At 50.3% G+C, this 26,998-nt stretch overlaps 1 protein-coding gene across 1 annotated transcript in view; it reads left to right on the forward strand.

Annotated features, from left to right (window-relative positions):
* The first annotated feature begins 2,774 nt into the window (after nt 1–2,774).
* Adcy1 (adenylate cyclase 1) overlaps nt 2,775–26,998 on the forward strand; it is a 115,074-nt gene continuing 90,850 nt past the window's right edge. The window contains exons 1-2 of the mRNA NM_009622.2: nt 2,775–3,577; nt 18,230–18,379. Coding sequence (NP_033752.1) covers nt 2,942–3,577; nt 18,230–18,379 — 786 coding nt within the window. The 5' untranslated portion in view covers nt 2,775–2,941. The remainder of the gene's footprint in view (nt 3,578–18,229; nt 18,380–26,998) is intronic.

Below are 26,998 nucleotides of genomic sequence, written 5' to 3' on the forward strand. Positions count from 1 at the left end.
GCAGGGATCAGCTCACTTAAGACTTGAGCCTAGTGTGTCAAGGTCACTTGAGTTCACGTGAGCCTAGCATGTCAAAGACATTGACTGCTCCACTATTCTGAGACCTTCATGTGTGTGTTTGATCACTTAAAACGTCAGTCCAGGCCCATTCTGCATCACCAGAATAATCCTGTCCTGTGAAGTCTCAATGAATCAATACAAAAACAAATAGGTAGGCTCTGTAAGAGTGACAAGCCAGAGGATGACCAGTGACATTCTCCTGTATGGATGGAAGAGAACACTCTGGACCTGAGAGACCCTTCCATGGGACAAAAGTGCTGAAAGTGCCCTGTGAGTTTTAAAACTAAATGAAATTTAGCTATTTATTAGAGGGTGAATGGAGCAGACGGGGGAGAAGAGTGATGCTGTAGTGAGTGGGAAGGGACCAAGATCTGGCCTCTCAGGCCTATATACACACATGTATGGTTGGCCACGGTGTCCCTTTAATTGCTCACATCTTTTGGAGTGGAAGGTACTCCTGTTGGGGGGAGATTTGTTCTCGGCCCTTCTCTGGACACGCTAGTAGATCCTTGACTTGGGGCAGTGTCACTCATGATGCTTTCCGTGTATGAATCTGTGCCCAGTCTTTCCCCTTTTATAATGACCACAGTTATAACAGTTATATGGGAGGTACACACCACCTTGGCTCCCACTGTATTACATATAACCTTCCTGTTTGTGTCTGCAAACTGTCCATTGAAGCCCTTCTTCCAACCTGGCACATAGTGTATGCGTCTATAACAACAATAGCAATTATTGATGCTCCTGCCTTCTGAGGTTGTGCAACAGGGCTTGACGTGAGAAGCTTCATGCTCCCTCTAGACTGTGAGACTCAGCCAGCCTCTGCGCACCAACAAAACAAAGGTGACAAAGGCTATCTTCCAAGATGCTTTGTAACAGACAGACATAAGAAGTTGGGCAGTTATGGCAGCGAGCAAAAAGGGTCATGCCATGACTCACCTTAATTCCAAACCTGAATATAGGTTCCTCCAGGTTCACTTGAAAGGCATTGATGCTGGCTTACAAACAAACAAACAAACAAACAAACAAACAAGCAGCCTTGACCAAGGGGAGAACTGGAAGCCAACACAGAAAAGCAAGTGGGTGAGGTTTACTTACGAACTTAGCATTTAAATGACTTCACTATGAGTCTTTCTTTTTCATGTAGTCAGGATATTTTTCAGATGTTCTTTAATAAAATCATTAGGGTAGAAAAAGCACACAACATCAAGTAACAAGTGACTCTATGCCTAATGTGGAGAGTTGAGAATCTTGCAGACTTGATAGTATTTAGAGACAATTGGGAATCAGGTGATGACAAGGATGCTTTTTCAAGGCAGTGCCCTAAGGATGGGGCCAGACCATCTTCTCAGCATCAGCTGACGCTCTCCGTGGGTTTCTGCCAAAAGAACACGGAGAGAGAAATGACCAGAAAATGAGGCTGCAGAGCAGTAGGTGTGAACCTTCATGGAAGGAGCAGGGACTGGGGTGAAAACAGTTAGCTTGGGTGCTGACTGGGGCCAGGCAGGCTCTGAGCTGGGAGTGTCTTACAGCGGGAGTCCGCTCCAAGAACAGGGATTAACTGGTTTTCAAGTGGTTCCAGCAAACCTTCAGTATGAACTGTTGGAGATGTTGAGTAGGAAGATTTTTGTAAAAACGACAAGTTCATGTGGCTCAAACTAATTCTAGAGAAAATCTCAAATCCTAATTCCTGTACCTATATAATGTGTGGGGGGGGGGGCACAGGCTCTTACCCTGGGAATTCTCAGGGTCTTCTAAAACAGTCTGGTCAGGATGGACTGAAAGTGAAAATTTGGAAGCGGGGCCTCTAGTAGGAAGAACAGCATATGGGCTGCAAAATTTTGTGAGAGACAGTTCCTGGTGCACCCGTGGGATCCAGAGGTGGCACAAGCTCCTGGCATCTGTTCTACTCTCAGGGTCCTCTGGGACTCTCTCTAAAGGAGAACAGGGGAGCGATCTCAGGGGGCCATCCTGAGTGAGCACCGAATGAAATTCTGTCCGGTCCCTTCCCTTAGTGAATGGACATCACCAAGATCCGCAACTGAGGCGAATCTGTCCCTGCCACTTGTTCAGCTGGAAGTAAACGTCTCGCCATCATTTGCATGGCCAGCTCCTATTTAAGGAGAGAGCCGCGCTATTTTATCTCTCCTTTCAGCCCTCCCTCACCCATCCCTGCACCTAGACCTCACAGCTTCCTTGGACATTGCAGGGCTTTATTCTTGCTCAGGTCAATAGGCAAAGCTTTCACTACCCACCCAGGTGGTGGGCAAATCAGTCACTTAAAGCGCCTTGCATGTGTGACCTGGGATTCTCGGGGTTTCTCGGTGGGCACTGAGTGAGGGGTCCTCTTGGGAGCTGAGTGAGGGCTCCTCTTGGGTGACCTGGTTCTGCTTGCGGAGGGGATACAAATCTAACAGAGCTGTTCCTCCCTCTACTGGGAATTTCTGCGTTTTTTAAACGCCTCCGAAGACTCATAGAGGGGTGGGCTCCACTGTACATAGGAGGGGAAACCGAGGCTCAAAGAGTCAGGAGTGGTGCCCAAGGTCACGTGGCCCCTTGGGCGTGCGGGATCCCGGGCGCTGAGTTGGGCGCGGACTCTGTCCGCCCAGGATCGGGGCTCTTGGGGCTCGCCTGTCGCAGCACGGTCGCCGCAGAGGACCACTGCCGGGGCGCGGGCGGGCGCCAGTGCGCAGGCGCGGCGGGCGGGAGGGGACGCGCTCGGGGCGCGCGCGCTGGGCAGCCGGCGCCCCAACTCCGCCCGCCCCGCGCCCCGGCGCCTCGCCGCCCGCCGCCCGCCCGCCCCGGGGCCGCCGGCCGGCGCCCCGGCGCCCCGGGCCGGCGAGGGGCGCGCCCGTGGCCGCGGCCGCTGCATGGCGCTGAGATGGCGGGGGCGCCGCGCGGCCAAGGCGGCGGCGGAGGCGCGGGCGAGCCCGGGGGCGCAGAGCGGGCGGCCGGGCCGGGCGGCCGGCGTGGGTTCCGGGCGTGTGGCGAGGAGTTCGCGTGCCCCGAGCTGGAGGCGCTGTTCCGCGGCTACACGTTGCGGCTGGAGCAGGCGGCCACGCTGAAAGCGCTGGCTGTGCTCAGCCTACTGGCGGGCGCCCTGGCGCTGGCTGAGCTGCTGGGCGCACCGGGGCCAGCGCCGGGCCTCGCCAAGGGGTCGCACCCAGTGCACTGCATCCTTTTCCTGGCGCTGTTCGTGGTCACCAATGTCCGATCCCTGCAGGTGTCCCAGCTGCAGCAGGTCGGTCAGCTGGCGCTGTTCTTCAGCCTCACCTTCGCGCTACTCTGCTGCCCCTTCGCGCTGGGCGGCCCCGCGAGGAGCTCTGCAGGAGGCGCAATGGGCTCGACGGTCGCCGAGCAGGGGGTTTGGCAACTCCTTTTGGTCACCTTCGTGTCCTATGCCTTGCTGCCCGTGCGCAGCCTACTGGCCATCGGCTTCGGGCTGGTGGTGGCTGCCTCGCACTTACTGGTCACAGCCGCCTTGGTCCCTGCCAAGCGCCCACGTCTCTGGAGGACGGTAAGTGGCACCACGAGTCCCCCATTGGGTTGGAGACACATCTGCCAGCAGCACTGGAGGTGGCAGGAGTTTAACGTTCTTCCTATGGAGAAGGTGGGGAAACTGAGGTTCTGAAGGTGGGACAGGTGTTCAAGGTCAACAGCAAACTGAGGATGCAGTGGAGGAGCTAGCACCCTCCACCCGGTGTTTCTTACGAGATAAGAGTCCCTAGCGTCTTTAGGGTGGAGACGAGAGACTGGTGTGTGGTGGTGGTGGTGGTGGTGACAGGCCCAAGGTCAGGCAGTAGGGTACCGAGCTCAAGTGGGGGACCCAAGCCTGATCCACCGCGCCGGGTTGTACCCGTGTCCCTCAGTAGAGGTACTGAAAAGTGGGAGGGTGCGCGGTCTCCAGGCCAGGCTTCTAGGCTGGCAGAGCGCGCAGCCCCTGGGTTCCTCTCCAGCTCGCCTGGAGCGCATCTGGGGCTCGCTTCTCAATTTCGCGGACCCGAGGGAGCAGTTAGTGGGAAGGGAAGCACTTTGAACCCCACCAGTATCGCTAACCACCCCGGTGTGAATCCGAATTCTGCCCTGAAGGAGAGGAGTTTGCCAAGGTCACACATAGTCTGGTCTCCACAGCTTCTGCTCCCAGTCCTAACCCTGGCTCCATGGAGCCTGAACTTTGTCTCTTTCAACTTGGGTGGGCGAGGGGGCTGCCGGGCCAAGGGCATAGGACTTGACTCCTCCTGGGGATTCTCCTGGACCCCAGAGGTTCCCGTTCCCCATACCACCGCACCCAAGCAGGTGGAGGTGAACCTGGAGGCTGTTCCCAGGAGTTTGGGACCTTCCCCTTCGCTGGCCCTGCCCAGGCGTGGCATCTGAGGGAGGGGTTTGTTCCAGGGCTAGCAGTGGGAGGGAGACGAGAGACAGAAAGGTGGGAGAGTCCATCTAAGGAAAGAAGGTAGCTTCTTCGAGCATATGGGAAGTTGTGGGGGGCTGGGCTAGGCACAGAATCCAAACTGGGGGGACACTAACTGGTGTTTTTGAGAGAGGTGACTGTCAGTCAGCTGTACCTGCTGCCTGTAAGACCAACACAAACACCCAGACTCTGATGGCAGGGAGCGGTACTTAGACTTAGGGGCCATGATGACAGGTTTATTGCTGAGCATTCACTGTAGGGCTGGAGAGACAGCTGTAGACTCAGGACCGTGGTGGGTTCTCTAGGTGCCTTAAAAGGCTGTGTTCTTAGTTTCTTTATTTCTCTTCTACACAGCCTCTAGGCATTCCTTTTAAAGAAAGGATTAGGGAGGAGTCTGCAAAGGTGCTAGTGCCCCTCCCTCTGGGATAGAGGAGCCCTTGTCATTTCAGTGGGGGAAAGAAGCCCATTGTGAAAACAAGGGTTCTTAGGTAGCCTGTGGTACCCAGGTTTCCCCGTGACTAGCCTCCAATCTGATATAAATCCCTCCCTCACCAAAACTCAGCCTCTGCCCCGCCTCCTTCTCACCCCCCCCCCCGCCTCCCCAAGGGAAGATGCTGCCTCCCACAGAGATGGTTTGAATGTAAGAAGTCCATAAGGAAAGCATGTGTTGAAAATCTGCCATTTCTAAGGCATTTTATCCTCTACTCCCTTATCAACACATAAATGGGGCCAAGTGGGAAAACCTGAGGTAAAGAGAAGCTGGTCCCCAAAGATTTCAATGTCTTCCCATCAGGAAATCCTAGGCACCCTGCAGTGTGTTAGTGAACTCTGCCACTTAGTATCTGAGAGGCCTGTACCTCACGGCTGTGGCCACCTCCCTTCAGACCCTGTCACCTCTGCTGCCGCACAGCCTTTTGCTGATGGCCCTGCCTCCTCACCTCCGAATTCTAGACAGACAGTACCCAAGAGGGCATGGGGCAGATGCAGAAGGAGGGAGGGAAGCCGTGCTGCAGGGTGGCCCTTGCTGCATACACAGGGGTCGGATGCTGTTTGAGGGTGTTAGGAGCCTGCTGGGGCTGAGTCCTGTGAGATCTCCACCTCAGGTTCACACCCCAGTCTCAGAACTACAACCCCAGCTTCCAGTCAAGGGCAGAGGCTCAGAGCAAACTGACACTTGGTACTGGGGTTTGTGTAGGTGCGCTTGTGAGGGTCTCCTTACTCTGTTCAGGGGAGCAAGTCCCTTCCAGAACCATGGCCCATCTTCAGGAGGGTCCTCAGAGCCTTCTGAGGTGAGGTAGCCGAGCAGGCCCTTTCCTTGGAGTGCTCTTGAGGGGAGGGATTCTTGAGAAAAGCGAGCCTGGGCTTGCCTAGCCACCAGCTCAGGACCTCTACCCACAGTGGTCCCCTCCTTCCCTGTCCTTTCTGAGGCTGCAGTAGAGGAGGCAGGGAGACCTGGGTCCACTGGCTCTGAGCTTTCTCCCATACCCAGTGTTCTTCATGGCCCCGTGGGCTGCTGCTTTTTTCCTTTTCTTTTCTTGCCTCAGATGAGTTGTTATTTCTGTTATTATTTTTCTCTCTTTGAAGTAGCCCAGGTCTATTACACTAGTGTGCATTGTGTGTTTCCAATTAAGCTGCCTATCAGGGTGGAGGAAATGGATTTCAGTTTCTTTTGGTTCTTAACCATAGGTTGCCTGAGATGGAAATTAGGATTGTCAAGGAATATGTGTGCTCTTGTTTCTGTCTATCATCAATGCTGTTAGCACCACCCTCTGGGGGGTTCGGTGGCTTCAGGGGCGCTCTTTCTCCTGTAACGTCCCTGATGTCTCAGGGGTAAGGGCCGAGCTCTTTGGGTGCACAGGTGTCTTTGGGCATTGAGCAGGGTGGCTTGGATGACTCGGATGCTGGTGTAGATGGGTGAAGGCAGGCTTGTGGTTGTCTCCAGGCACTTCTGGAGGGCTGGCACAGTCCTGTGAGTTGGAGTACAGGATGATCTCTGTGCCTCAGTTTCTCCCACTGTCAGTGGGAGCAGTAATTCATCCTACAGTTATATAGGACAGCTGTGTTTTCTGAGTATCATGTGTGGATTGTGCCTGGCAGGTGTTCCCTGTCTGTCAGCCATCTTGGAGTCAGTGGTATGGATACCGGCACTCTAGTTAGCTGCTTGAAGCCAGTGATCTGATAGTTTGCCTCTAGCTTTGAGAACCAGAATTGTTTGGACTGAGGTGCTTTCAAAGCGACCAGGGGACACTCTGCCTGTCTTCTGTCAACTACAATGGCAGAAACAGAGTGTGGCCATATGGGCCATATGGCTGTGGTCTCCCTGTGGCCTGGGCTTTGAGCCTTCACTTTGCCTGACAGGCCCCTATGAAGCAAGGACTTGCAGCAGACGAGGTTGAAGGAGCAGGGATCTAGGCCCAAGCATGGACAGAAAGATCAGGGTGGCCCCCGGGGAGACTGTTCCCACAGCTGTGGGCTCTTGTCTTCATCTCAGGTGCTGAGTGGGACAAGGAAAGAACCCCTGCTCTATAGACACCGCTATACTGCATCTGGGGACATGAGTCACTCATGCTACCTCCTCTGTTCACCCTCACATGCAAGCACGCATGCCCACTCAGAAGCACACCCACACACTCCTGTTCAAGCACCTACACCAATGCTTCATGTGCCCCCTGCCATATTCTCCCACTTACACACTTGTGTTCCCATGCGTATGTCTAATACGCATGATATTCTATACCCACCCACAAATCCACACAACCATACCTCCATGCATACCCAAGCTCGCTGTCGCCTTTACGCCTGTGCATATGCACACGGAAGCACATATACTCACTTTCCCACTCGTATACCGGTGCTCTCACAGCAGCACACACAAGCTCACTTGCATTAGAGCCTCATGTCCTCCTATGCATGTGCAGATCATCTTCAAGCACACATTCAGGAACCGATGTACTCTTCCACACGCACATGAACACCCAAGCATGCTTCTCTGCACACTTATGCATGCTCATGGCCACTCATACCATGGGGCTGTTCAAATGCATTTTCTTTAGAGTCAGTATATCATCAGGAGGGAGCTGTAGCCCCGAGGAGGGTAGTGTGGGCAGAGTCCCAGCAGTACTTGGGCAGAGTTATTGGCTAAGACCTACCTCCTGCATGCATCCCTATTTCCATGACTGTGGGTCACTTCTGGGTCTTCACTGTGGAGTGACGGGCTTAAGCTCAGACATCGTCTGATTCATTGAGATTGTGTATGTCTGTGTGAGGCCAGTGTGCCACAGGGACAAGGTCCAGGGTCTCAACACTCAGTGAGGAAAGGAGTGGGTCTTCCTCATACTTAACCCCAGCCAGTGTGGGCTTGTTTCCCCACGAGTGGCAGTAGCTCCTTCAGCATGTCCCTCCTGTAATCATTCCTGGGACTCTTTCTCTGTTCTTTTTAACCTCTTATTTTCCCCAGACCTTATCTCAGTTGCACAGGAACCTGCTGTGTATTCTTATGCTAAGGAGCCCCACCCTCCTACTATGTGCCGTGCTGAAACACCAGCTGGACGTCCAGGTCAGGTTGAAGGCAGCATAGACCCTGAACGATCTGCCCTCGGACTGGAGAAAGGCAGGGCCTGCTTTGATGGCTGAGTTGGGTGTTTGCTCTGCCTTTAGTTGGGAATAAGGAGAAAGCTTGGAGCCATGCTGTTCAGAACTGGCGAGACTCTGTGGGTGTCTGCCTGATCTGTGCACACTCACGTGTGTAGTCATGTATGTGTGTGCATGGGTGCATACTTGTAGAAATTTTCACAAAAATGCGTACTTGTGTCTGTGCATAGATCCATGCTTGAGTGTGCCTATGCACATATGAAGAAGAGGTGATAGCATCCAGAAGGTTGGTCAGGTGAACAGGAAGCCACCTGTGGTGTGACAGGGCCCCTTGGTGTCTCTGCTTCGGCCTCTGAGCTCTACAGAGAAATTCTACACTAGCAACACGTTGTGGATCTTTTACTCTCAGAACACAGAACAGCCCTTATATAGAGTACAGTGTTTCTGAAAGAGACGCTCCGGCCTTCAGAAGTGGCCTCAACCTGAGGCAGTACTCATACACAGTACTGCTTGGCTGGCTCCCCAGTGCTCCCCACTGGAGTGCTCTTTTCTTAGCATCCGTGGTTTATCTGCTTGCCCCCATGCCACACTTTGTGTGGTGCTTGCTCACCTGCTGCTCTGTTCTCTGCTTTCTTGGAGCACTGGTGATGCTTCTGAGAGACAGGAGGGGCATTTTTGCTAACACAGTAGTCTCTGAGTGAGAAGGTGTGACATGTGTATCTTGAACTAGGAACGCAGGTTCCTTGCCTCAGGACCATGACTGCGTTGGAATGCCTGGTCACTTCTGTTGTCTGAACCTTATCACAGTCTTAGGTCAGCACTAGACCACCAGTCCTCATGGTCCTCTTGATCTCTTGATGCTGCACACAGTCCTTTTAGTGCTGTTCCCAGGCAACAGGACCTCTGTGCTCTTCGTAAACCTATATAATTTTTTACTCTTTGGAGGGAGGGTGTCTTTCCTTCCTTGCCCACCTGCACGATCCAGAACAGAGTCGAGAGCTCCTCGCCTGTGGGTATCATGAGAATTGTTACGTATGATGCTTCCCTGCCTACCTGCCAGTACAGCAGAGGGTCTCAGCCGCCCCCTGTGGGAGGGGCATCTATGGGGCATGGATTACCAGGCAACCCTTAGAAACAGCTTTATCATGTGAACTGCACATTTGGCTGAGTGAGTCTATTGGAGAGGGACAGAGGAAAGTTCAAGAGACTCTGCAAAGTGGCAGATGGGAGCGATCCAGGAGCAGGGGCAGCCCACTCCAGAACATTCTACTCCTGCAGGGAACATATGCCAAGAGCATTCTGATTGGTCATGGTGGAGGTGCACTCGGCACCTGCCAGTGTGAGGATGCTGCATTGAGGTCATGTGCGATGGCAGTCCAAGGGTGCTTAGCTTGCTTTGCCCTGTGCCTTAACCTGTGCCCTTCCCAGGGGAGGGAGGTACAACGGCCTGGGAAGATGACTTGTTTGCCATCTGAAGCAACACAGCCTCGAAAGGGCTGGAAAACCCAACCCTTTGAGCTTCTTTCCATGGCCTTTTCTCTAACTGTATTCCCTGTGGTATGAGGGGCTAATGGAATGATCATGTGTTAAGAATCATTGGTTTAGGCCCCGCCCCCTTCACTTGTAAACACTTTAAAATGTTTTCCGAGCATTGAAAAGTGAGTGGCAGGTAGGGTCTCATCCAAAGACCACGGCCCGGAGCTTAGCCAGAGATCTTATCTCTTAATGGTTTCTGCTGGTATCTAAAGAGGCTGGAGGTGCAGTCACATCACAGAGACTATCATGGGGGATGGGCGAGTTGGGAATAGAACTGTCTGAGGCTACAGTGGGTGAATTCGAGCTTCTTCCCCGGAAGGCTGAGATGCCCACTGTGTTGCTGTTCATTGACCCTCTGGGCAGAGTGCAGGGAACTGTGGGGAGCTTTTGTCTTTGGTGAGAACTGTCCCTGGTTGCGAAGCCACATAGAGCCTCACTCATAGCATTCTTGCTGGTGTCCCTGAATCAGCCCTTCTTGCTTCCCTTGGCATCTGAAGATGTGGTCTAAGTGGTCTAGAAGGAGAGGTCCCACTTGCTGGGAGAGGGGTACTGTGGGGGTGGGTAAGTACAGCTTCTATGTGCTTACCTGGGAGCCTCTTGGTATTGAGGTACAAAGAGTTAAACAGGATACACCAAGGGGCATGCCTCCTAGGTCCCCGGGAAGTCATTTCCTGGCCTGGTGACCACAGGTTCACTAGTGGGAAACCAGGTGGAAGGAGCTTGTGGGGAGTCACCATATTCTCGTTTTTAAACTTGTTTTTATTTTAACCATGGAAAATTCAGACACTCCCAGAAGCAAGAGACCAAAACCATGGCTCCTGAATTGCCATCACTGTCCCCAGCAAAGATCGGCATTCTGTTGGTCCTCTTTCAAATGATGCTAATTCCAAAGCGTTTACTAATTCAGAACCAGAGAGCGAGCACGTGAGCGAGCAATTACATTAATTTAAAAACACACTTGTGCGTGCTGTGGAAAATGCAGGCACAGTTGGAAGAAAGTGACATACAATCAGACCCTGGAGGACACCCATAGGCAGGGACTGGCGGTGTCTAGCTAAGGAGGCCCAGAAGGAGCCAAGAGACTGACCTGCCTCTCAGTTCCCACCTGTGAGCGGCTGTACAAGGTGAGGGCTGCTCATGGATTTGCCACTCAGTGTGCCTTGGTCTGTGTGGGGAGCAGTGTGTGGATTCAGGTCCTTCTCTGAAATGACAAAGATGCCATAAATGGATGTGAGAGAAGAGTCCCCTGAGCAGGCCCTGTGCTCGTGCTCATGTGTCTGAGGACAGCCTGTGGTACTCTCTGTCCTCCAGACAGTTTGAATGATGCCTGGGTTTGGTACTTGCTCCAGGGGCAGCCCAGAACACCACAGGTTGACAGCTGGAGCAAATTCAGTGGACAGGTTTGCATACTAAATAGGGAGAAGGATAAATATGGGAACCACAGGATGGTAGAGGGCCACTCAACCCTATCAAGGGGTCAGAAGAGCCTCTAGGTCAAGGCTGCAGCTGGGGCAGCAGTCCTGAGAATGTGAGCTGTCTGCAGCCGTATGCCACACATGACAGGACACGAGTTGCATATTTGTGCATGCTGCACCGGGGGCAGGATCCTGGGAGGTGGACAGGGTCAGGTGGAGGTGGTTAGCCTCCAGTGTGCTCCAGTTTTAAGGCTCTTTCTGGAGCATAAAATGTCGGGGGTGGGGTGGGGGTTGGGGGAGGGCGTTGCAGGGAGGCGCATCTGATGTAGGGAGAGTTAGTCAGCATACGTTGTACTGGGGGTGAGGGTGGATAGAGGTAGGAGGCCCAGAGGCCTCAGGGACAGGAAATTGCTGAGGTGGGGACCAAGAGAAGAGACGCACAGCTCCTGGCCTTGGCCATGTATGGTCTGTGTATGTCGTCCAGAGCAGAAGAAGCAGGTGCCTGGGAGTGTGGGGTAATGGTGTCAGGTTGGGGTTGGCCATTCCTTCAGGATGCTGAGATGTGTGAGATGTGTGTGTGTGTGGGGGGGGGGGCGGGGTTCAAAGTCAGGGCTTTTCCAGGTGTGGCTATAGTGACCTTCCAGGGGCTGCCCAATGCCCACCCAGGTCTGATGACTTTCCTCATCTCCTTGGGGAACTGGGTTTTCAACAGCAAGCACTTCACCTCTGTGGGTGTGGCTCATAACTGCCAAGCTGCTCTGCTTGGGCTGACAGGGTGCTGCTGAGCAACCTCCCACTGGAGTTGCTCTCTTCTGTCCTCTTTGTCCTTCTTGTGCTCTTTGAGGGGGGGGGAGAAGGGGGAAGTGCTCCCTCCCTTTCTTTGGGGAGTGGGGAATTGACCTCTGAGACCCAGGATAACCATGCATGCTTGGGAATGTTGCCAGTGTCTGCCTTCTTGCAAGCCAGCCATCGATTTCTGTCAGCATGACTCTCCTTACACATGGCTTGTAACTCAATACCACTTGGTTCTGTTGCTCCTGTGGTCTGGATATGGCTGCTTGGAGCTCTTTTGTGTACTCCTGTGTGCTCTGGCATACTCCCCCCACCCCATCTCCAGTGACCTCTACACACCTCTTCCTTACTCTGTGGCATGGAGGGTGCTCCAGACTGTGAATCTCTGCCCCAGTCTGAGGATCAGCTCTTCCATCCAGGGACCCTTTCTGCTTGTTTGAGATAGGGTCTTATTATAGTCTGGGCTAGCCTTGGATTGCCATCCTCCTGCCTCAGTCTCCTGGGTTTACCAGTGTCTTGCATCACACCTGACGGAGCCTTGCTTTTCCTCAGAGGTTCTCATGAGAGGCCACTGCCTGAGCTCCGGGCACCCTTGTTGTTTGTGTCAGCAGTGCCAACAGATCTGCAAGAATGCACATTCCTTTAAATATTGTATTTGAGCCCATCTGTTTCTGAGTTAAGCTGGGCCCAAGTTCATTCTGATGCCTCTGAGTCTAGTGTGGTACTCCATGGACAACCCCAACTCCCCGCTGCGGAGACGTCACCCCTTCCTGTACTGAGGGAGCTGGCTGTGGTGATGTTTTGAGCATGCGGGTGAAGCATATGGAGATGTCGATCCCCGTCCCTTTCTTTCCTGGAACCTCTGCATCTGTGCCTTTGAGAGATTCTAGGTTCCTGGGAGATCCTCCTTCTCTGGATTCTGCTTGGCTAAGCAGGGGCGATGAATCCTTATGAACTTATTTGCAGCCGGTCTTCAGGATCTGGTGCCAGCATGCTCTGCATCTTAATGGGGGAGATGACTGGTTCCATGCAGTTAATTTGGTTATGATTTCTGTGGGGTGAACATTGATCTGGACGCAGAGTTTCCCCCCTCATCACTGGGGTATTTTTCAGGTAGGGGCCACTGCAGGGGACTGTGCACGTGCTGCAGCACCTGGGAAACTCTGTCTTCTTCCTTGCCCTCATTGTGTCTGTCTGAAGAATGGGGTCAGTGGCACAGAGTGAGTTGTGGATGTAGGGAGAATGTGGAGCAGTTATTAGAGCTGGCCCTGTTCTCACAGACCCAGCTGGCTCTGCTGTGCCATGCGCCAACCTTCTGCCTGGCTGGGAATATTCATGGCATTCTGTGAGATTAGCATGGTTGCTGCATTTGGTGTGCAGTGTTCATGTGTGCATGAAGAGATTGGGGCTTTTGGAAACACGAAAATAGTTAAGAGGCCTTGAACAAAGCATGCATCCTTTGATTTGAGACAGATGTGGAGTCCACAGACAGAATCTTGGAAGGGATCACAAGGGGGGAAAAAAAACCTACAGGTGAAGAGGAGAAAGGCGATAATTTTAAAGGATTAGAATGTGACTGGGTAGAAGGCCAGAGAGAATGCACTGGGACCAGAAGCCTTGGGTTCTCAGACTGCTTGGCTGCAGCGGCCACAGGGTCAATGTGGGTAGTGGCGGTGGTGAATCAGGATGCCTTCAGGGAGTGTGGAGGTGGGATGGGAACCAGCACCCCTTCCCCCGAAAAGATACCATAGCCTGTGGCTCCTTTGTCTGTGATAATCTCACAAAGATTCTAAGGCACTTCCCTCTTACCGTTATGAGGAATTATTCAGCCATACTGCCAGTTTCATGTAGTGGGCAATGTGTCTCTTGGGTCCAGAAGTTGAGAAAGCTTCATGGGGAGAATTGAGAATCTCTAACCCCATGGATAGCATAGGTGGTGAGTTGGTGTCAGCCAGGTGAATGCGATTGTATGACTGTCCAATAGGAGGAGGGGTTACAGGGTTAGCTAGATGAGCCAGGCCTGGGCAGGTGAGAGGCATTTAGCAGATCTCCCCTAGTCTTCCTGAGGTCACTTTCCCCTCACAAGCCATTCTCTACACATCTTCTCCATGGGGCTGTCTGACCCACTGCTCTCTTTCCCTTGGTGGCTTGTGGGAAGACAGCATCTTGAAGAATTTTGGGGCTGGAGAGATGGCTCAGTGGTTATGAGCACCGACTGCTCTTCCAAAGGTCCTGAGTTCAAATCCCAGCAACCACATGGTGGCTCACAACCATCGGTAACAAAAATCTGATGTCCTCTTCTGGAGTGTCTGAAGACAGCTACAGTGTACACACATATAATAAATAAATAAATAAAAATTAAAAAAAAAGAATTTTGACTTCCCTGATGATGCAGCCTTCCAGATGTCCTAAGGGTTGTTGGGCATACTTCTGTCCTGGAGCAGGCAGATTTTTAGCTAGTGAACATGGAGAGGGGAGTTTCTCATTTCTGGTGGTGAGAAGCCAGGGGTCTTCCAGGGATGCCCCTGTGCTTCGAGGAGATAGGTAGCCAGTCCATTCTCACAGTATTCCCCCGCTGTGGACAAGGGCTCTGGGGTAGTTAGGGAGGAAGGTGCAGGAGGCCTAGCACCTGACAAGTGAATGAACTGGCTTTTGCCTATCCCATCCACTCTCAGCCACAGTCTGAGTCTGTGTTCATAGAGGATGTCATGGGAGAAGACACGATGTGGGCAGATCTCAGAAGGGAGGCTCTCATTGTAGTTTTTACTTTAAGGAGTGGTATCTGTCTGCTTTTCATTTCTTCTAGAAGGTGCAGGTAGCCTCTTGGCAGGCCTTTCCCTGGGGCTCACTAGCTCATAGCATGGCTCTTTCCTCTGGTCTTGGCCTATTGCAAGTTCCCCTGCAGTTCAGAGGTTAATCAGGTGTCCCATTAGTGCCCAGTCCACTATGCTGTCCTGAAAGATGCTGTTTGTATGCAGGCCCATCTGCCTGGTCCCTCACACCTCAGCCTTGGCTCTTGTCTTGCCTTAAGGACAAGGGGAGGGTGACACTGTGCCATCTATCCTGTGACTCCTACAGGGTCATCTTTGTAATGGCCATGATGTCTGTACTGGCTAGTTTTGTGTCAACTTGACACAGCTGGAGTTATCAGAGAAAGGAGCTTCAGTTGGGGAAGTGCCTCCATGAGATCCAACTGTAAGGCATTTTCTCAATTAGTGATCAAGGGGGAAAGGCCCCTTGTGGGTAGGACCATCTCTGAGCTGGTAGTCTTGGGTTCTATAAGAGAGCAGGCTGAGCAAGCCAGGGGAAGCAAGCCAGTAAAGAACATCCCTCCATGGCCTCTGCATCAGCTCCTGCTTTCTGACCTGCTTGAGTTCCAGTCCTGACTTCCTTGGTGATGAACAGCAGTATGGAAGTGTAAGCTGAATAAACCCTTTCCTCCCCAACTGCTTCTTGGTCATGATGTTTGTGCAGGGATAGAAACCCTAACTAAGACAATGTCCAAACCAGTGTGTGCTGTGTGGCCTGATGGTCTATCTACCCAAGATCCAGATCTAGAGATGTTGCTATAACTTTGAGCCAGTTTTGCTTTAGGAGGTTTGATAGACAGTTGTGTAGCTTTGTCTTCTTGCAGGACTCCTAGCAGTGGGAGCAGGGGCTGTCTCTGACTCTGTTGCCTGCTTTTGGAGCCCTTTCCTCTTATTGTGTTGCCTCGTCAAACCTTAATAGAAGAGGAGGTACTTAGTCTTACTGTATAAATATGCATGGATGGTTGATAGCCATGGGAGGCCTGCCCTTTTCTGAGGAGAAATGGACAAGGAGTGGATGGAAAGAACAGGGAGGTAGCATCAGGGTCTGGGAGAAGAGGAGGGAGGGGAAACTTCAGATGGGATGTAAGAGAAGGAGGAGGAGGAGGAGGAGGAGAAGGAGGAGGAGGAGGAAGAGGTTTGTGAGTCCTAGAAACAGCAAACCTGGCCCTTGAGCTGAGCCCTATACCATTGTTTACCACCTTAGGTACTTTCCAGAGAGCTCTACCACCCCCCGGGAGTTGGTGACATTGGTTGTCTTTGCTGTGCGTATCATGTGCCCTCCCACAACTCCTGGCCTGGGAAGTCACTCAATGTACTTAGTGTGTTTTCTTCTAGTGGAGTGATTTACCTGACTTCCTGTGAGTTGAAAGAGCCACAGCGATGCTATTGGAATAGCCTGTATTACTAAGCACACGGTCCAGTGAGTCTCCCAGGGGATGAGTAGGTGCCAAGAGGAAGTAACACATGGTGGGGTAGGGCTGGAGTATAGCTACTGAGGACACAGAGGACACACTAGTTCTCATCCTCAGTGAATTCCATGATGTCAGGGTCACAGTGAGGTTCTCAAGGTCACATAGTGAGGTCAGTGCCACAGTGAGATTCTCAGGGTCACAGGGTGAGGTAAGGGTCACAGTGAGATGCTCTCTCTAATATGTTTCTAGAGTACCTGTGACCACTACTGGTTTATGCCTTTGAGATATAAAGCTTTATTTATGACAGATGGAATTCATGAAGTTAGAGGTACCAATCCAGAAGGGATTTAGTGTTTGATGACAAAGCAGGGGTGTAAGTAATTAGAGGATGATTGCAAAAGCAAATTAAAGAACTTGTCTGGTTACAATCTCACCGTTACCGTATTTGATGCACCCCACCGGAAGGTGCCAGCAACACAGCTCTAAATTAACTGCTGCTTCCGCTGCTCGGGCTTAAGTTCTCATTTCCATTAGTAAGGCATTTGCAACAGACAACTCTCTGTCAGGCTTGGCCCTGCTTGCACATCAAGTCAAGGTTAAGGTCACGCGTGAGACCTGGATGCTTTAAGACAGTCTCCAGTTTCCGTCCTCATTTTAAATTCCTTTGGAAGAGGTCTTCTCACACAACCTGAGTTTGAAGATGCCCAGAACCTTCTCTGCTGCCCAAATCTGTCCTCTATGGTGTCCCAGGCTGGATCTCCCACCTATTCCCAGGCTAGCTTCCAGGAGTGCCAAGGGCTGGCAGTTCTCATCCCAAGGCTGTCTCAGGCTCACTCCTATCCATTGTAACCCTCCTGGTTAGGACATCTCTGCAGTTTCCCAGCAGCTTTCGGGAGACATTCACACTAGCTTTTGCCTTTGTTCTGTGTGTGTAGAGTATGGGACAGCCATGGCTGGACTCCTTGAGGATCATCAATGAGGAGTGGTAGCACTCAAAGCTGGCATCCTCCTCCCTCATGCAGAGGTGGAAATGCTGGCTTTAATCAGATAGAAATTCTACACCTTAGCAGCTGACAGACCCATATCACCTTGGGTTGGGTAGGCATCTCCTGCTGTGGGGGCTACCATGCTCCTCTGTGATTCATAACAAATGTCTCTGCCCAACTCTGGTCCTGTGGTCTGCTAGGTGCTGGGACAGGCCAGGGGAAGAGACCTTTGGGGGAAGTAGGCAGGGCTGATGTCTGGGGTCTGAGCTGAGTTTTTTGGCCATTGCCAATTTGTGTCAAGTCTTCTGGTCCTGTGGGATCTTGACCAGAGCTGGGTTAGGGGCACAAGCTGCATTCCTGAGATCCTAGCTAATCAAACTGGTAGTGTCCTTCTGGCCTTCAGAGAAGGCCTAAGAACTGGGCTCCCTGAAGGCCCCTCCTCAGCCTGCCTGTTACTGTGGAAGGGGTTGATTACAGAGCAGGGTCGTCTTGTGTTGTAGTTTACTTTGTGCCCAAATCAATGACTTGAGTTCAATTTTTTGTCAAATTATCTCCTCTGAATCTTACTGGCATGCTCCATGTAGTGTTGAAAGCAGCCATTTATATTCTTTGGTTGTAGGTGTATTGTTGTGGTGGGACTGTCATAACAGAGTGCCATAGAGTGTGTGTGGGGTGGTGGTGGTGGGGATGGTGGTTCATATAACAGAAACCTGCGTTCTCACAGCTCTGGAAGATGAGATCTACAATCAAGGTTGGGGCAGGGATGGCTACCGGGCCTTTCAGTCCTCTGTGCCCCGATCTTAGCAATCTGGTTGGATTGGGGCTCATACTAATGTTCTTATTTTACCTTAATTACTGCTTTGAAGGATCTGTCTCTAAATATAGTTATGCTCTGAGGTCTTCCAAGATCGAGTAAAGATATGATCAATAAAAAACATGTAAAATTGGAAGGGGGTAAAATTCAGCCTCGATAGAGCTGCCCCCCAATCCCTGACATGCTGGAACATTGCTATCTGTTGTATGGGCAGAGGTGTGTTTCTGCCCCATGCGCCACCTGCTCTGCTTCACTGTGGGTCTGTCGGGGTGGTGCTTAGAGATCCCTGGGTGGCTGTGAGTTTGGAGCTGGCTGAGGGGTTTATTGGAGGGCCTCTGTGTGCCCTCCAGCACTTGCCTAGCCTGGACAGACCCTACATCTACACCTGTTCTCTCCCTACAGCTCGGTGCCAATGCCCTGCTCTTCTTTGGTGTGAACATGTATGGCGTCTTCGTGCGGATCTTGACAGAGCGCTCCCAGAGGAAGGCCTTCCTGCAGGCTCGAAACTGCATTGAGGACCGGCTGCGGCTGGAGGATGAGAATGAGAAGCAGGTCAGTGTGTTCTGTACACGGTGGCCCTTTGGCCAGCTCTACCCCTCTCCCTGCAGAAATTTGATATGTGTATTATCTAATAAAGGGCAGTCGTCATTGCGATGTGCCTACTTCTCTCCTTGAGCCTCAGTCTGCTTTAATGGCAGGGCTGCAATGCTCACTGATTCGTGGTAGGACCTGGGAAAGAGAGGAATCTGATGAGCAGACAGCCTGGGCTTGCTTCTCTGAAGGAGCTGAGCTGCTTGTAAGCCATGGATAATTGTGGGTGGCATGTGGGCATCTCATCCTTCTGATGCACCTGTAGAGGGTTTACATAGGCTTGGGAGGGTGGGTCCTGGCACACCTCGGCTGACCGTAAATGCTCATCTGGCCTGGTCTCAGGCATTCAGCTTGCTTGGCCTGAGAGCCCTCCTTTGCAGTGGTCTGCTGAGGCAGTGTGACTTGTCACCCTATTCTGCAAATGAAATTGGCCAGCAGGGACATCAGTCCCATTGTCCCGCTGTGGCTTGTCATCTGTGTGTCCTTGTCTGGTGGAGGGAGGAAACTTAGCCCACTGGGTGAGCTAAGAAAGGGTGACTCAAGGAATTCTAAAAGTGAAGCCCGGTGCATCATGGCTTCCTTTACCAGAGGAATCCAAAATCTTCTTTCAGCTTGGGGCTCACAGGCACTCTTTATACCTTGTAGTGGTTGTCCAGGCTACAGGGCAGAATATCCATTTCTCAACTGTTTTTTTTTTTAAATCTTCCTCATCAATAAAATATATTATTACACCCACAGTTAATTTTAAAACATCTCTTCTCATGTCTGGCACTGTAATGAAATCTAGTATTTATAGCAAAGGTTGGATATAATTGAAGAATCAATCTCATTTGTATTTTTAGATCGTATGTGTGCTAATGAGTGTATGCCATGTGGCTCAGCATACGGAGGGCAGTGTTTGTGTGCATGAGTGTGTTCATACCTGTGGGAATGCATATGTGGCTACGTATACATTTGTGCACACATTGGCACACATGCAACTATGGAAATGTCTGTATGTGTACATGTGTTTGTGTGGATGTCTACGTATAGGCAATGTTTGTGCTGTATACTGTATGTATAAATATGTGAATCAGACATCTCCACAGGTTTCTTCCTTGGCCTCTAGAGTCACCATAGTGATATTGGTATTTCCATGGTTCTTTCTAAGAAATGACAGTACCACTTCTGTGGGTGGCTTTTTGATTGTTTTTCATATAGGGCCTTGCTACACAGCCCAAGCTAGCCCTGAGCTCTTGAGCCTCATGTCTCAGCCCCTCAAGTGCTGCAAACGTACTCAAGCACTACCACACCCAGTGTGAGCGTGGCTTTATTACCTCACAGGGTCGAGAAGTGGGTCTTTGGGAAATCTTCTTGTCTCCCTATAGGCATCCTGCAGGGTTGAAGCTGCAGGCTTTTCTGTGGGCCACGCTTGGGCGTGTTTCTGAATGAGCCCCTGGTTTCTCTCTGATTGACTCTCATTTTCATTTTTTGATCAGCATTTTCCTACATCCTCTACTCTGGTCTGATGTCATTGCCCTCTCATCTTTGCTGCCTTTTCCACTGGTCATCTTGCCTCATAGCATTTCTCCTTCCCTACTTTTTCTTCATGACTATGAAGGTTATTTATTTTATGAAGGTATTTAATTGTATTTCAATTAATCTGTATTAATTGGGTATGGTAATTTAAGAGGTGTGGTGTGATATTGCAGCAAGCACATGCAGGATGCCCCAGTCAAAGTCAGGACAGTTAGCATTTATTTTCTGGCCTTTTTTCTTTTTCTCTCTAAATCTCTTAGCCCCTGCACTTCTTTCTGCTGTTTTCATAAAATATGCAGCAGGTTGTGAAGTCATTCCACTATGTTCGGAATGCCGGAACTCCTCTCACCTCACCGTGCTTTGGCACCTATCACCCAAGCTCCATCAGTAACCCGCCTTCCACCCTCTGGCCGTCACTATTCTGCATTCATGTTGGCTTGTCTCAGCTTCTATTCATGAGAGATTATAACCTTCCAGTGTCTGGCGCCGGTTTATTTAACTTGACCTGATGCCCTCTGGTTCTGTTCATTTTGCAGATGGCATGATTGTGTCCTTTCCCATGGCTGACTGATATATTCTTTGTCCCGTCAGCCACTGGTAGTCACCTTGGCTGCTTTCCTGTCATGGCTCCTGTGTGGCTGGTGCTGTGCCTTTATTGCTTGAGTGTTACCTCTGTTGGTTTTGCAGCAGCCCTGAGAACAAGGCTGATTCCCGCTCTAAGGATGAGGAAGGCAGATGAGGGGAAGGAAGTCCAGTGCCCATGGAATTTGTTTTTTTCTTGGTTTTTCGAGACAGGGTTTCTCTGTATAGCTCTGGCTGTCCTGGAACTCACTTTGTAGATCAGGCTGGCCTCGAATTCAGAAATCCTCCTGCCTCTGCCTCCCAAGTGCTGGGATTAAAGGCGTGTGCCACCACACCCAGCGGAATTGAAGGAAGTTTCCATTGGGTAATGACATCAACCTCATTAACCAGGTTAATGCCATTCACTTCTAAGGGTTTGTCTTCATGTGTGATTTCTTTTGAATAAATTTAATTTAATTTTTTTTACATATTCACTTTACATCCCATTCACTGTCCCCTCCCAGTTACCCTCTCCGAAAACCCTTCCCCCACCCACTTCTCCTCTTGGTATCCCCTGACCCTGGCATATCAAGTCTCTGCAGGGCCGGGTACATCCTCTCCCACTGAGGTCAAGCAAGGCAGCCCAGCTAGAAGAACATTTTCCACGGACAGGCAACAGCTTTTGGGATAGCCCCTGCTCTAGTTATTCAGGACCCACATGGAGACCAAGCTGCCTATCTGCTACATATGTGCAGGGGGGCTTAGGTCCAGTCCATGTATGCTCTTTGGTTGGTGCGTCAGTTTCTGAGAACACCAAGGGTCCAGGTTAGTTGACTCTGTTGGTCTTCCTGTGGAGTTCCTATCCCTCAACTCCTCCCCACCCTCCATCCACTGTTTGGTTGTGGGTGTCTGTATCTGTCTGAGTCAGCTGCTGGATGGAGTCTCTTAGAGGAGAGCTCTGCTAGACTCCTGTCTGCAAGCATAGCAGAGCATCATTAACAATGCCAATGTATATTCTTTAACTACACAGTTGTACCTCCATCTGTATACCCTCATTTTCTGTGCTGGGGCTTGACATTTTGTTGGGGTGCAGCCACACATGTTGTGCTTTGAGTGAACTGCTCTTTGTGCCTTGCTCCAGCAGTCTCTGCCACTGCTATTTAGACACCGTGCTTTAAGAAGCCCTTTTTTCAAGCAGTCATCTAGCTTTCAAGTATTTCCTTAAGGTTATTTCGGTGTGAACTTGACATCGCCTGGAGTGTTTTCCTCAGTGGGGTGCTCCTGTATTTCTTTAAGTAATACTTGATTATAGTCCACCCTAAGGCACTGGTACCCTGGGTGTTCCAGGGCCACAGCAGCAGCCACCTGGGGGACTTCAATTAGCAGACTTTGCCAGTCCTTGGGACTTGGGACTTACATTGATTGTGAACTGCAGGCTTGCATCTTGGCTTCAGTAGGGAATCCTGGTGGGGGTGTGTGTGTGGGGGGGTTGTATCATCTGTAGGAAATAGTAGAAGATCGTTCAGAATGTCTGAGCTGATGGAGCCTCACGGGTGGAGCATAGGCAGAGACACCAGTTGGGCACTGCAGTGGGTACAGTGTTTTAAGACCTCCTGTGTCCTCCGCTCAGAGTAAAACAGGAGGCTCAACTGTTCTTGAACCACTGCTTGGGGAGGGTCTTATGCCAGGGCAATGGTGAGGATCAGGCAGCAAGGTCCCTGGCACAAGCAGGAGCCATGGAGTGGGCGAGGGGTCAGTGCCTAGGCAGGCTTCTGGGTGCAGTGAGGGTTAACCAGCAGGAGTTTGAGGATCTCAGTTTCCCTCCTCCCTGGGGCAGGGTCTGTAACTGAGGGGGCCCGTCAAGGAGAAGATTGGGCTCTGTTCTCAAAGCAGGCGTTGGACTCAAGAGACCATGTGGCATGTAGCTGTCAGATGTGCTGTCTGTGGTCCATCCTGACATCTGGATCTGTAAAGGGCAGAGTGGTGGGCTGCTGTTCTAAGACACAAACCTCTGTGTGATGGCACTACTCTCCCACCAGCTTACTCCCCCCACCCTCACGCCATGTTGTCCCAGGGACTTGTGGAACAGACAGAAATCGTTGAGGCATTAGTGACCATGCCCCAGCACCATTGTTCAGGGCTGTAGTGTTTTCTACTGTCTTCGGATTGGTCGTCTTGACCCTGTCACCATAGCTGCTCTTACGCAAGTTCAGTTACTTTCTATTGTGCTGGCATTGTGTGCTGCCCCTGCCCTCATGAACATCTTGAGTGGCCTGGATGGTGGCACCACGTGAGAATTTGCCATCTGGGGACCACTGAAGTATTCAGTACCTACATAGACTGTGCTTTTTGTCCCAGCCTCATGAAATAGGACTGTTAAGGGCAGCTGACGGAACCTGTGTCATCTGAGGTAGGGCTATGCTGAGAGATTTTTCTGTTGATGCAATCAAGGTTGACTCCTCGCAGTATCTTAGGGTGTGAGGTCTCCATCACCCTAATCAGCAGAATGTCGTTTGCTCTGCTTTAAAGGAAGTGTGAAAATAGTTTATTCTGAAGCAAAGATAAATGACCAAGGTCAAGATGGGATTAAATATGGACCGACAGGCTCCATCATGGAAGAAGTTACATGCACTTGTATAGCCATACAACAACAGAGAATCATAAGTCAATGAATTTAAAAAGTACATTTGTGAACAGTCAGGTAGGCTGGCAACAGCCACATGGGGACATCTTACTGTAAGTTTCAGATGTTCTTAGAGCGCTCTTAGGTTTGGTGTAAGCTAAGCTGCTAAACTTAGCTATTCCTTCTGAGAGGTTTACCTAACCATCATGAGAATGTTAGGTCATATACATAGGTTAAAGGGAAGTTGCTATTTCTCTAAAGAGCCAAATGGCCCAGAGTAATTTTGGCTCTCATTCTGCAACATTCCAACCCCACCCCCACCCCCAGTCACAATGCCCTTAAGTCTTTAGCAGAGAAACAGCATCTTTGGAAAGCTTCAGCCCCACATGAAAGAATGTGCTAGGAGCTATTTCTGTCTTCTCTGAATACTCTTTGGGGTGTGTGTGTGTGTGTGTGTGTGTGTGTGTGTGAGAGAGAGAGAGAGAGAGAGAGAGAGAGAGAGAGAGAGAGCACAAGCCATTGTGGTGCAAGAGTAAGTGTATATGAGACTGTGTACATATGAATGTGTGTGTGTGTGTGTGTGTGTGTGTGTGTGTAGGGCTTATCTGAATCGCCAGTATGGCTTATCCTATGAGGAGGATTTTGGATGTAGTAAGTGACCAACTAAACAAAAGGGACCAAAACAAAGGGAGAAGTCTTGTCCTATAGGATCTGAGTGAAATACAGTCTGTTACACATTTGTTCATCCTATAGTTAAAACACATAGTTAAATCCCTTTACAATTAAGACTCATCTGTGAAATGGCCTCCGTCACACCAGCCTGTGAAATCTGTTCTGTTTGATTAACCTGAGACCCATGGCCCAGAGATTTTCAACAACCTGGGGATGATAATAGAAGTGTAGTACGGTTGTGAGGACAGAGCCCTTGCTGAACAGAGCATCTCTTCCCCGAGGGAGGAGCTGTGGCCACGCCCTTCTTTGTGCCACTTTTGGCTTGTTCAGAGGTGCATATTCACAGAAAACAGAGTTGAAATGTTCCAAGGCTCACTCTGATTTTCAACAGAGATGTCAAAGTGCATTCTTTGAAGTAGAAAAGCCTGAGAGAGATGGAGCAAGAAGAAAGATACGCATGAGGGGTGTGGGACCTCGAAGAGGTCGGTACCGACAAAGCAGCTGATCAAAATAGAGAGCTGGGGCATGCTGGGATCATTTGATGCCTGCGAGAATCTGACAGCTTCAATGCATAAAACAGGCAAATTCCTGGAAAAGCATCAGTAGTCAAAGGTGATTCTAGAAAGAAAGCCCAAACCCTACCGACATTAGAAATACTGATCAGAAATTTGTTTATGTGTTGTTATATAGTCATATTGTGACTTACTTACCTGTCAAGGATGGGGCTTGAACCCCGGGGCTGTACATTTCAGATAAGTGTTCTCTCACTGAGCTATACCCTAACCCCTCATCCAGTCATTTACAAGTGTACCCCAAAGTAGCAGCAAGCACACGGATTTGCAAATGAGTTCTCTATGTCTATATGCTTGCCCAGCTGGACCTTGCATTGGCAAGAGCGTGTTCTTTGGGATTAGCATGGCCTTCCTGGTGATGGTACTGGGCCAAGCCAGGAGGCTCAGCTAGAACAGGTGGGTCAGGGATGCCTGTGGAAGCCTGCTTCCCTGTCTAGTTTTCATTAGCGACTCTTTTGGGGCTCTTGTGATCCTGGTGCCTTGGTGGACTGGGAGGGCATCTATTGACTGCTTGTCCCCTTGTGGTATCACTGCTAATACGTTGATCTTAGGTGAGGAGCCAGTGTGCTCATTGTTGGAGTGACCTGATGCTTAAGTGTAGTTTGTTTCACAGTAGCTGGGGCACGTTCAAATGGAACAAAGGCCCCTGAGGTCCCTATGGCTTGGGTCAGCTTCAGTTCCTCCTGACTTGCGGTCAGATGATGGGCAGGGGAGGTGTCCACTTCTATTGGTTTGTTTGTTTGCTTGCTTGTCTATCCACTTATCTATCTATCCTTCTATCTATCTATCCTTCTATCTATCTATCTATCTATCTATCTATCTATCTATCTATCTATCTATCTATGTATCGTGTACAGCCCCTGCCTTGAATAGTCAGCAGGAATGTGATGGGATGCCTGCTCTAGCCTGGATGCTGCCTGTTTGTATGCATTGTGACAGGCATGTTATATGAGACTCTCTCAGACTCTGAGCACTACACAGTCCACTCATGCTGTTTGAAGGGCCCTAGCAAGTCAGAGCTTGGAAAGCACAGACCCTAGTATGGCAAACATTGCAGACAGGTTTTGCCATTTTACCCCTTTTCTCTACCTTGTTAAAAATGATTCCACCCCTAAAGCTAGCCCCCAAGATCTATTCCCTTATTCGGCCACTGATTCATTTCTGAGACTAAACACCAAAGTCCAACAATCAAAATTCATCACTTGACTAATATGTCCAATCAGGATTTACCAACTCACCCTAGCAAGACACCCTCCATCCCTCATCTACCCCTTTCCTTTGTGCTGATAATTTTGAATCTAGATATGTCCCATACCTATTCTGGGGGTTGGCGGGGGCAACCTTCCTTTCACTATTTGAACTTAAGTGCTCTAGAATTTGGGCAGCAGAAGCTACAGGGTTCAGTGTCACTCATTTTTCTCTGGTGGATCTCAGCAGTGTCAGGAAGGATTCGGTGCGAGGTCCTAGTGAGAGCCTCTCTCCTGGCAGGAGGTTTCATGGCATAGCCCAGGGACTGTGGAAGTCTTATATGGACCTTATATTACTGGCTCAGCTATTTTGTTTGTGCTTCAGTTCCCTTAAATCTGCATGGCAGTTGGCGATTTTGGCCAATGTGCGGTACTTGGGCAGGCCAGTCCCCTTAGTTCTCCTGATGATAACACCCATGCATAGGAACCACTGATACCATATTGTAGACTCCTGGTGTGTCTGACGAGGAAGGGACTCTGGATCCCACTGGGTCATCCAGCCATACTGGTGAGAAATTGGTTCTGCTGTTCAACAAGGAGTAGGTAATCAACAAGGAGTAGTTAGGTCTGTGGCTACAAGCCTAGTATCTGTTCCCTGGCTTACATAAATTGGACAGCCAGCCCTGTCTGTGTTCATTACAGTTATGTGAAGTGACTTGTGGGATTTAGAGACTGCTGGCAGGTTAGGATTAGGCAATGCAGCTTCTGGCAAGGCCTATCATTTCACCAGGATAAGAGAAGAGCCAGAGGAGCAGGACTAGGGTGTGGGCTGTAGCATCACAGGATGAAGGCACACCCTGACCTAATGGTGGACTTCCATGGATGGCAACTCCATTGTTTTAGTTTTGGAGGCCAGAAAATCCAAGGCTGAGCTCTGGGGGCTCTCTCCAGGCTCCAGGATAGCTCCCTTCTAGCTGCCTCCTGGTGTAGCTGTCTATGAGTGTACACCTTTGGTGCCTTACATGTCCAAATGTCTTCAGAGGACACCAGTCAGAGTAGAGTAGGAACCACCCCAGTGACTTTATTTTTAACTTAATTACTTCCTTTTTTAAAAATTAGAAACTTTTACTTTTTAATGTGTATTAGCGTTTATTAATTATACAAAATGATGGATTTCATTATGTCATCTCATACATGTATGTATTTGATCGTCTTCAATCTCTATTATCAATGTCTTTCCCCAGTGCTCCAAGGTTTCTCTTCCTATTTTCTGCTTTCATTTATCATCTTTTCTGTGTCTTTTTCTATAGTCATTATTGTTCCATATATGTATAAATATGTAAATATAACCTTCTGAGTACATTTAGCATGGCTCATACGTTTTTAGGGCTGACCACTTAGTACTGAGTAATAAATTAGGGAGCCCATCCCTAATATTAATTCTCCT

The sequence above is a fragment of the Mus musculus genome, chromosome 11 (genome assembly GCF_000001635.26).
Source record: "Mus musculus strain C57BL/6J chromosome 11, GRCm38.p6 C57BL/6J".
Taxonomy (NCBI): domain Eukaryota; kingdom Metazoa; phylum Chordata; class Mammalia; order Rodentia; family Muridae; genus Mus; species Mus musculus.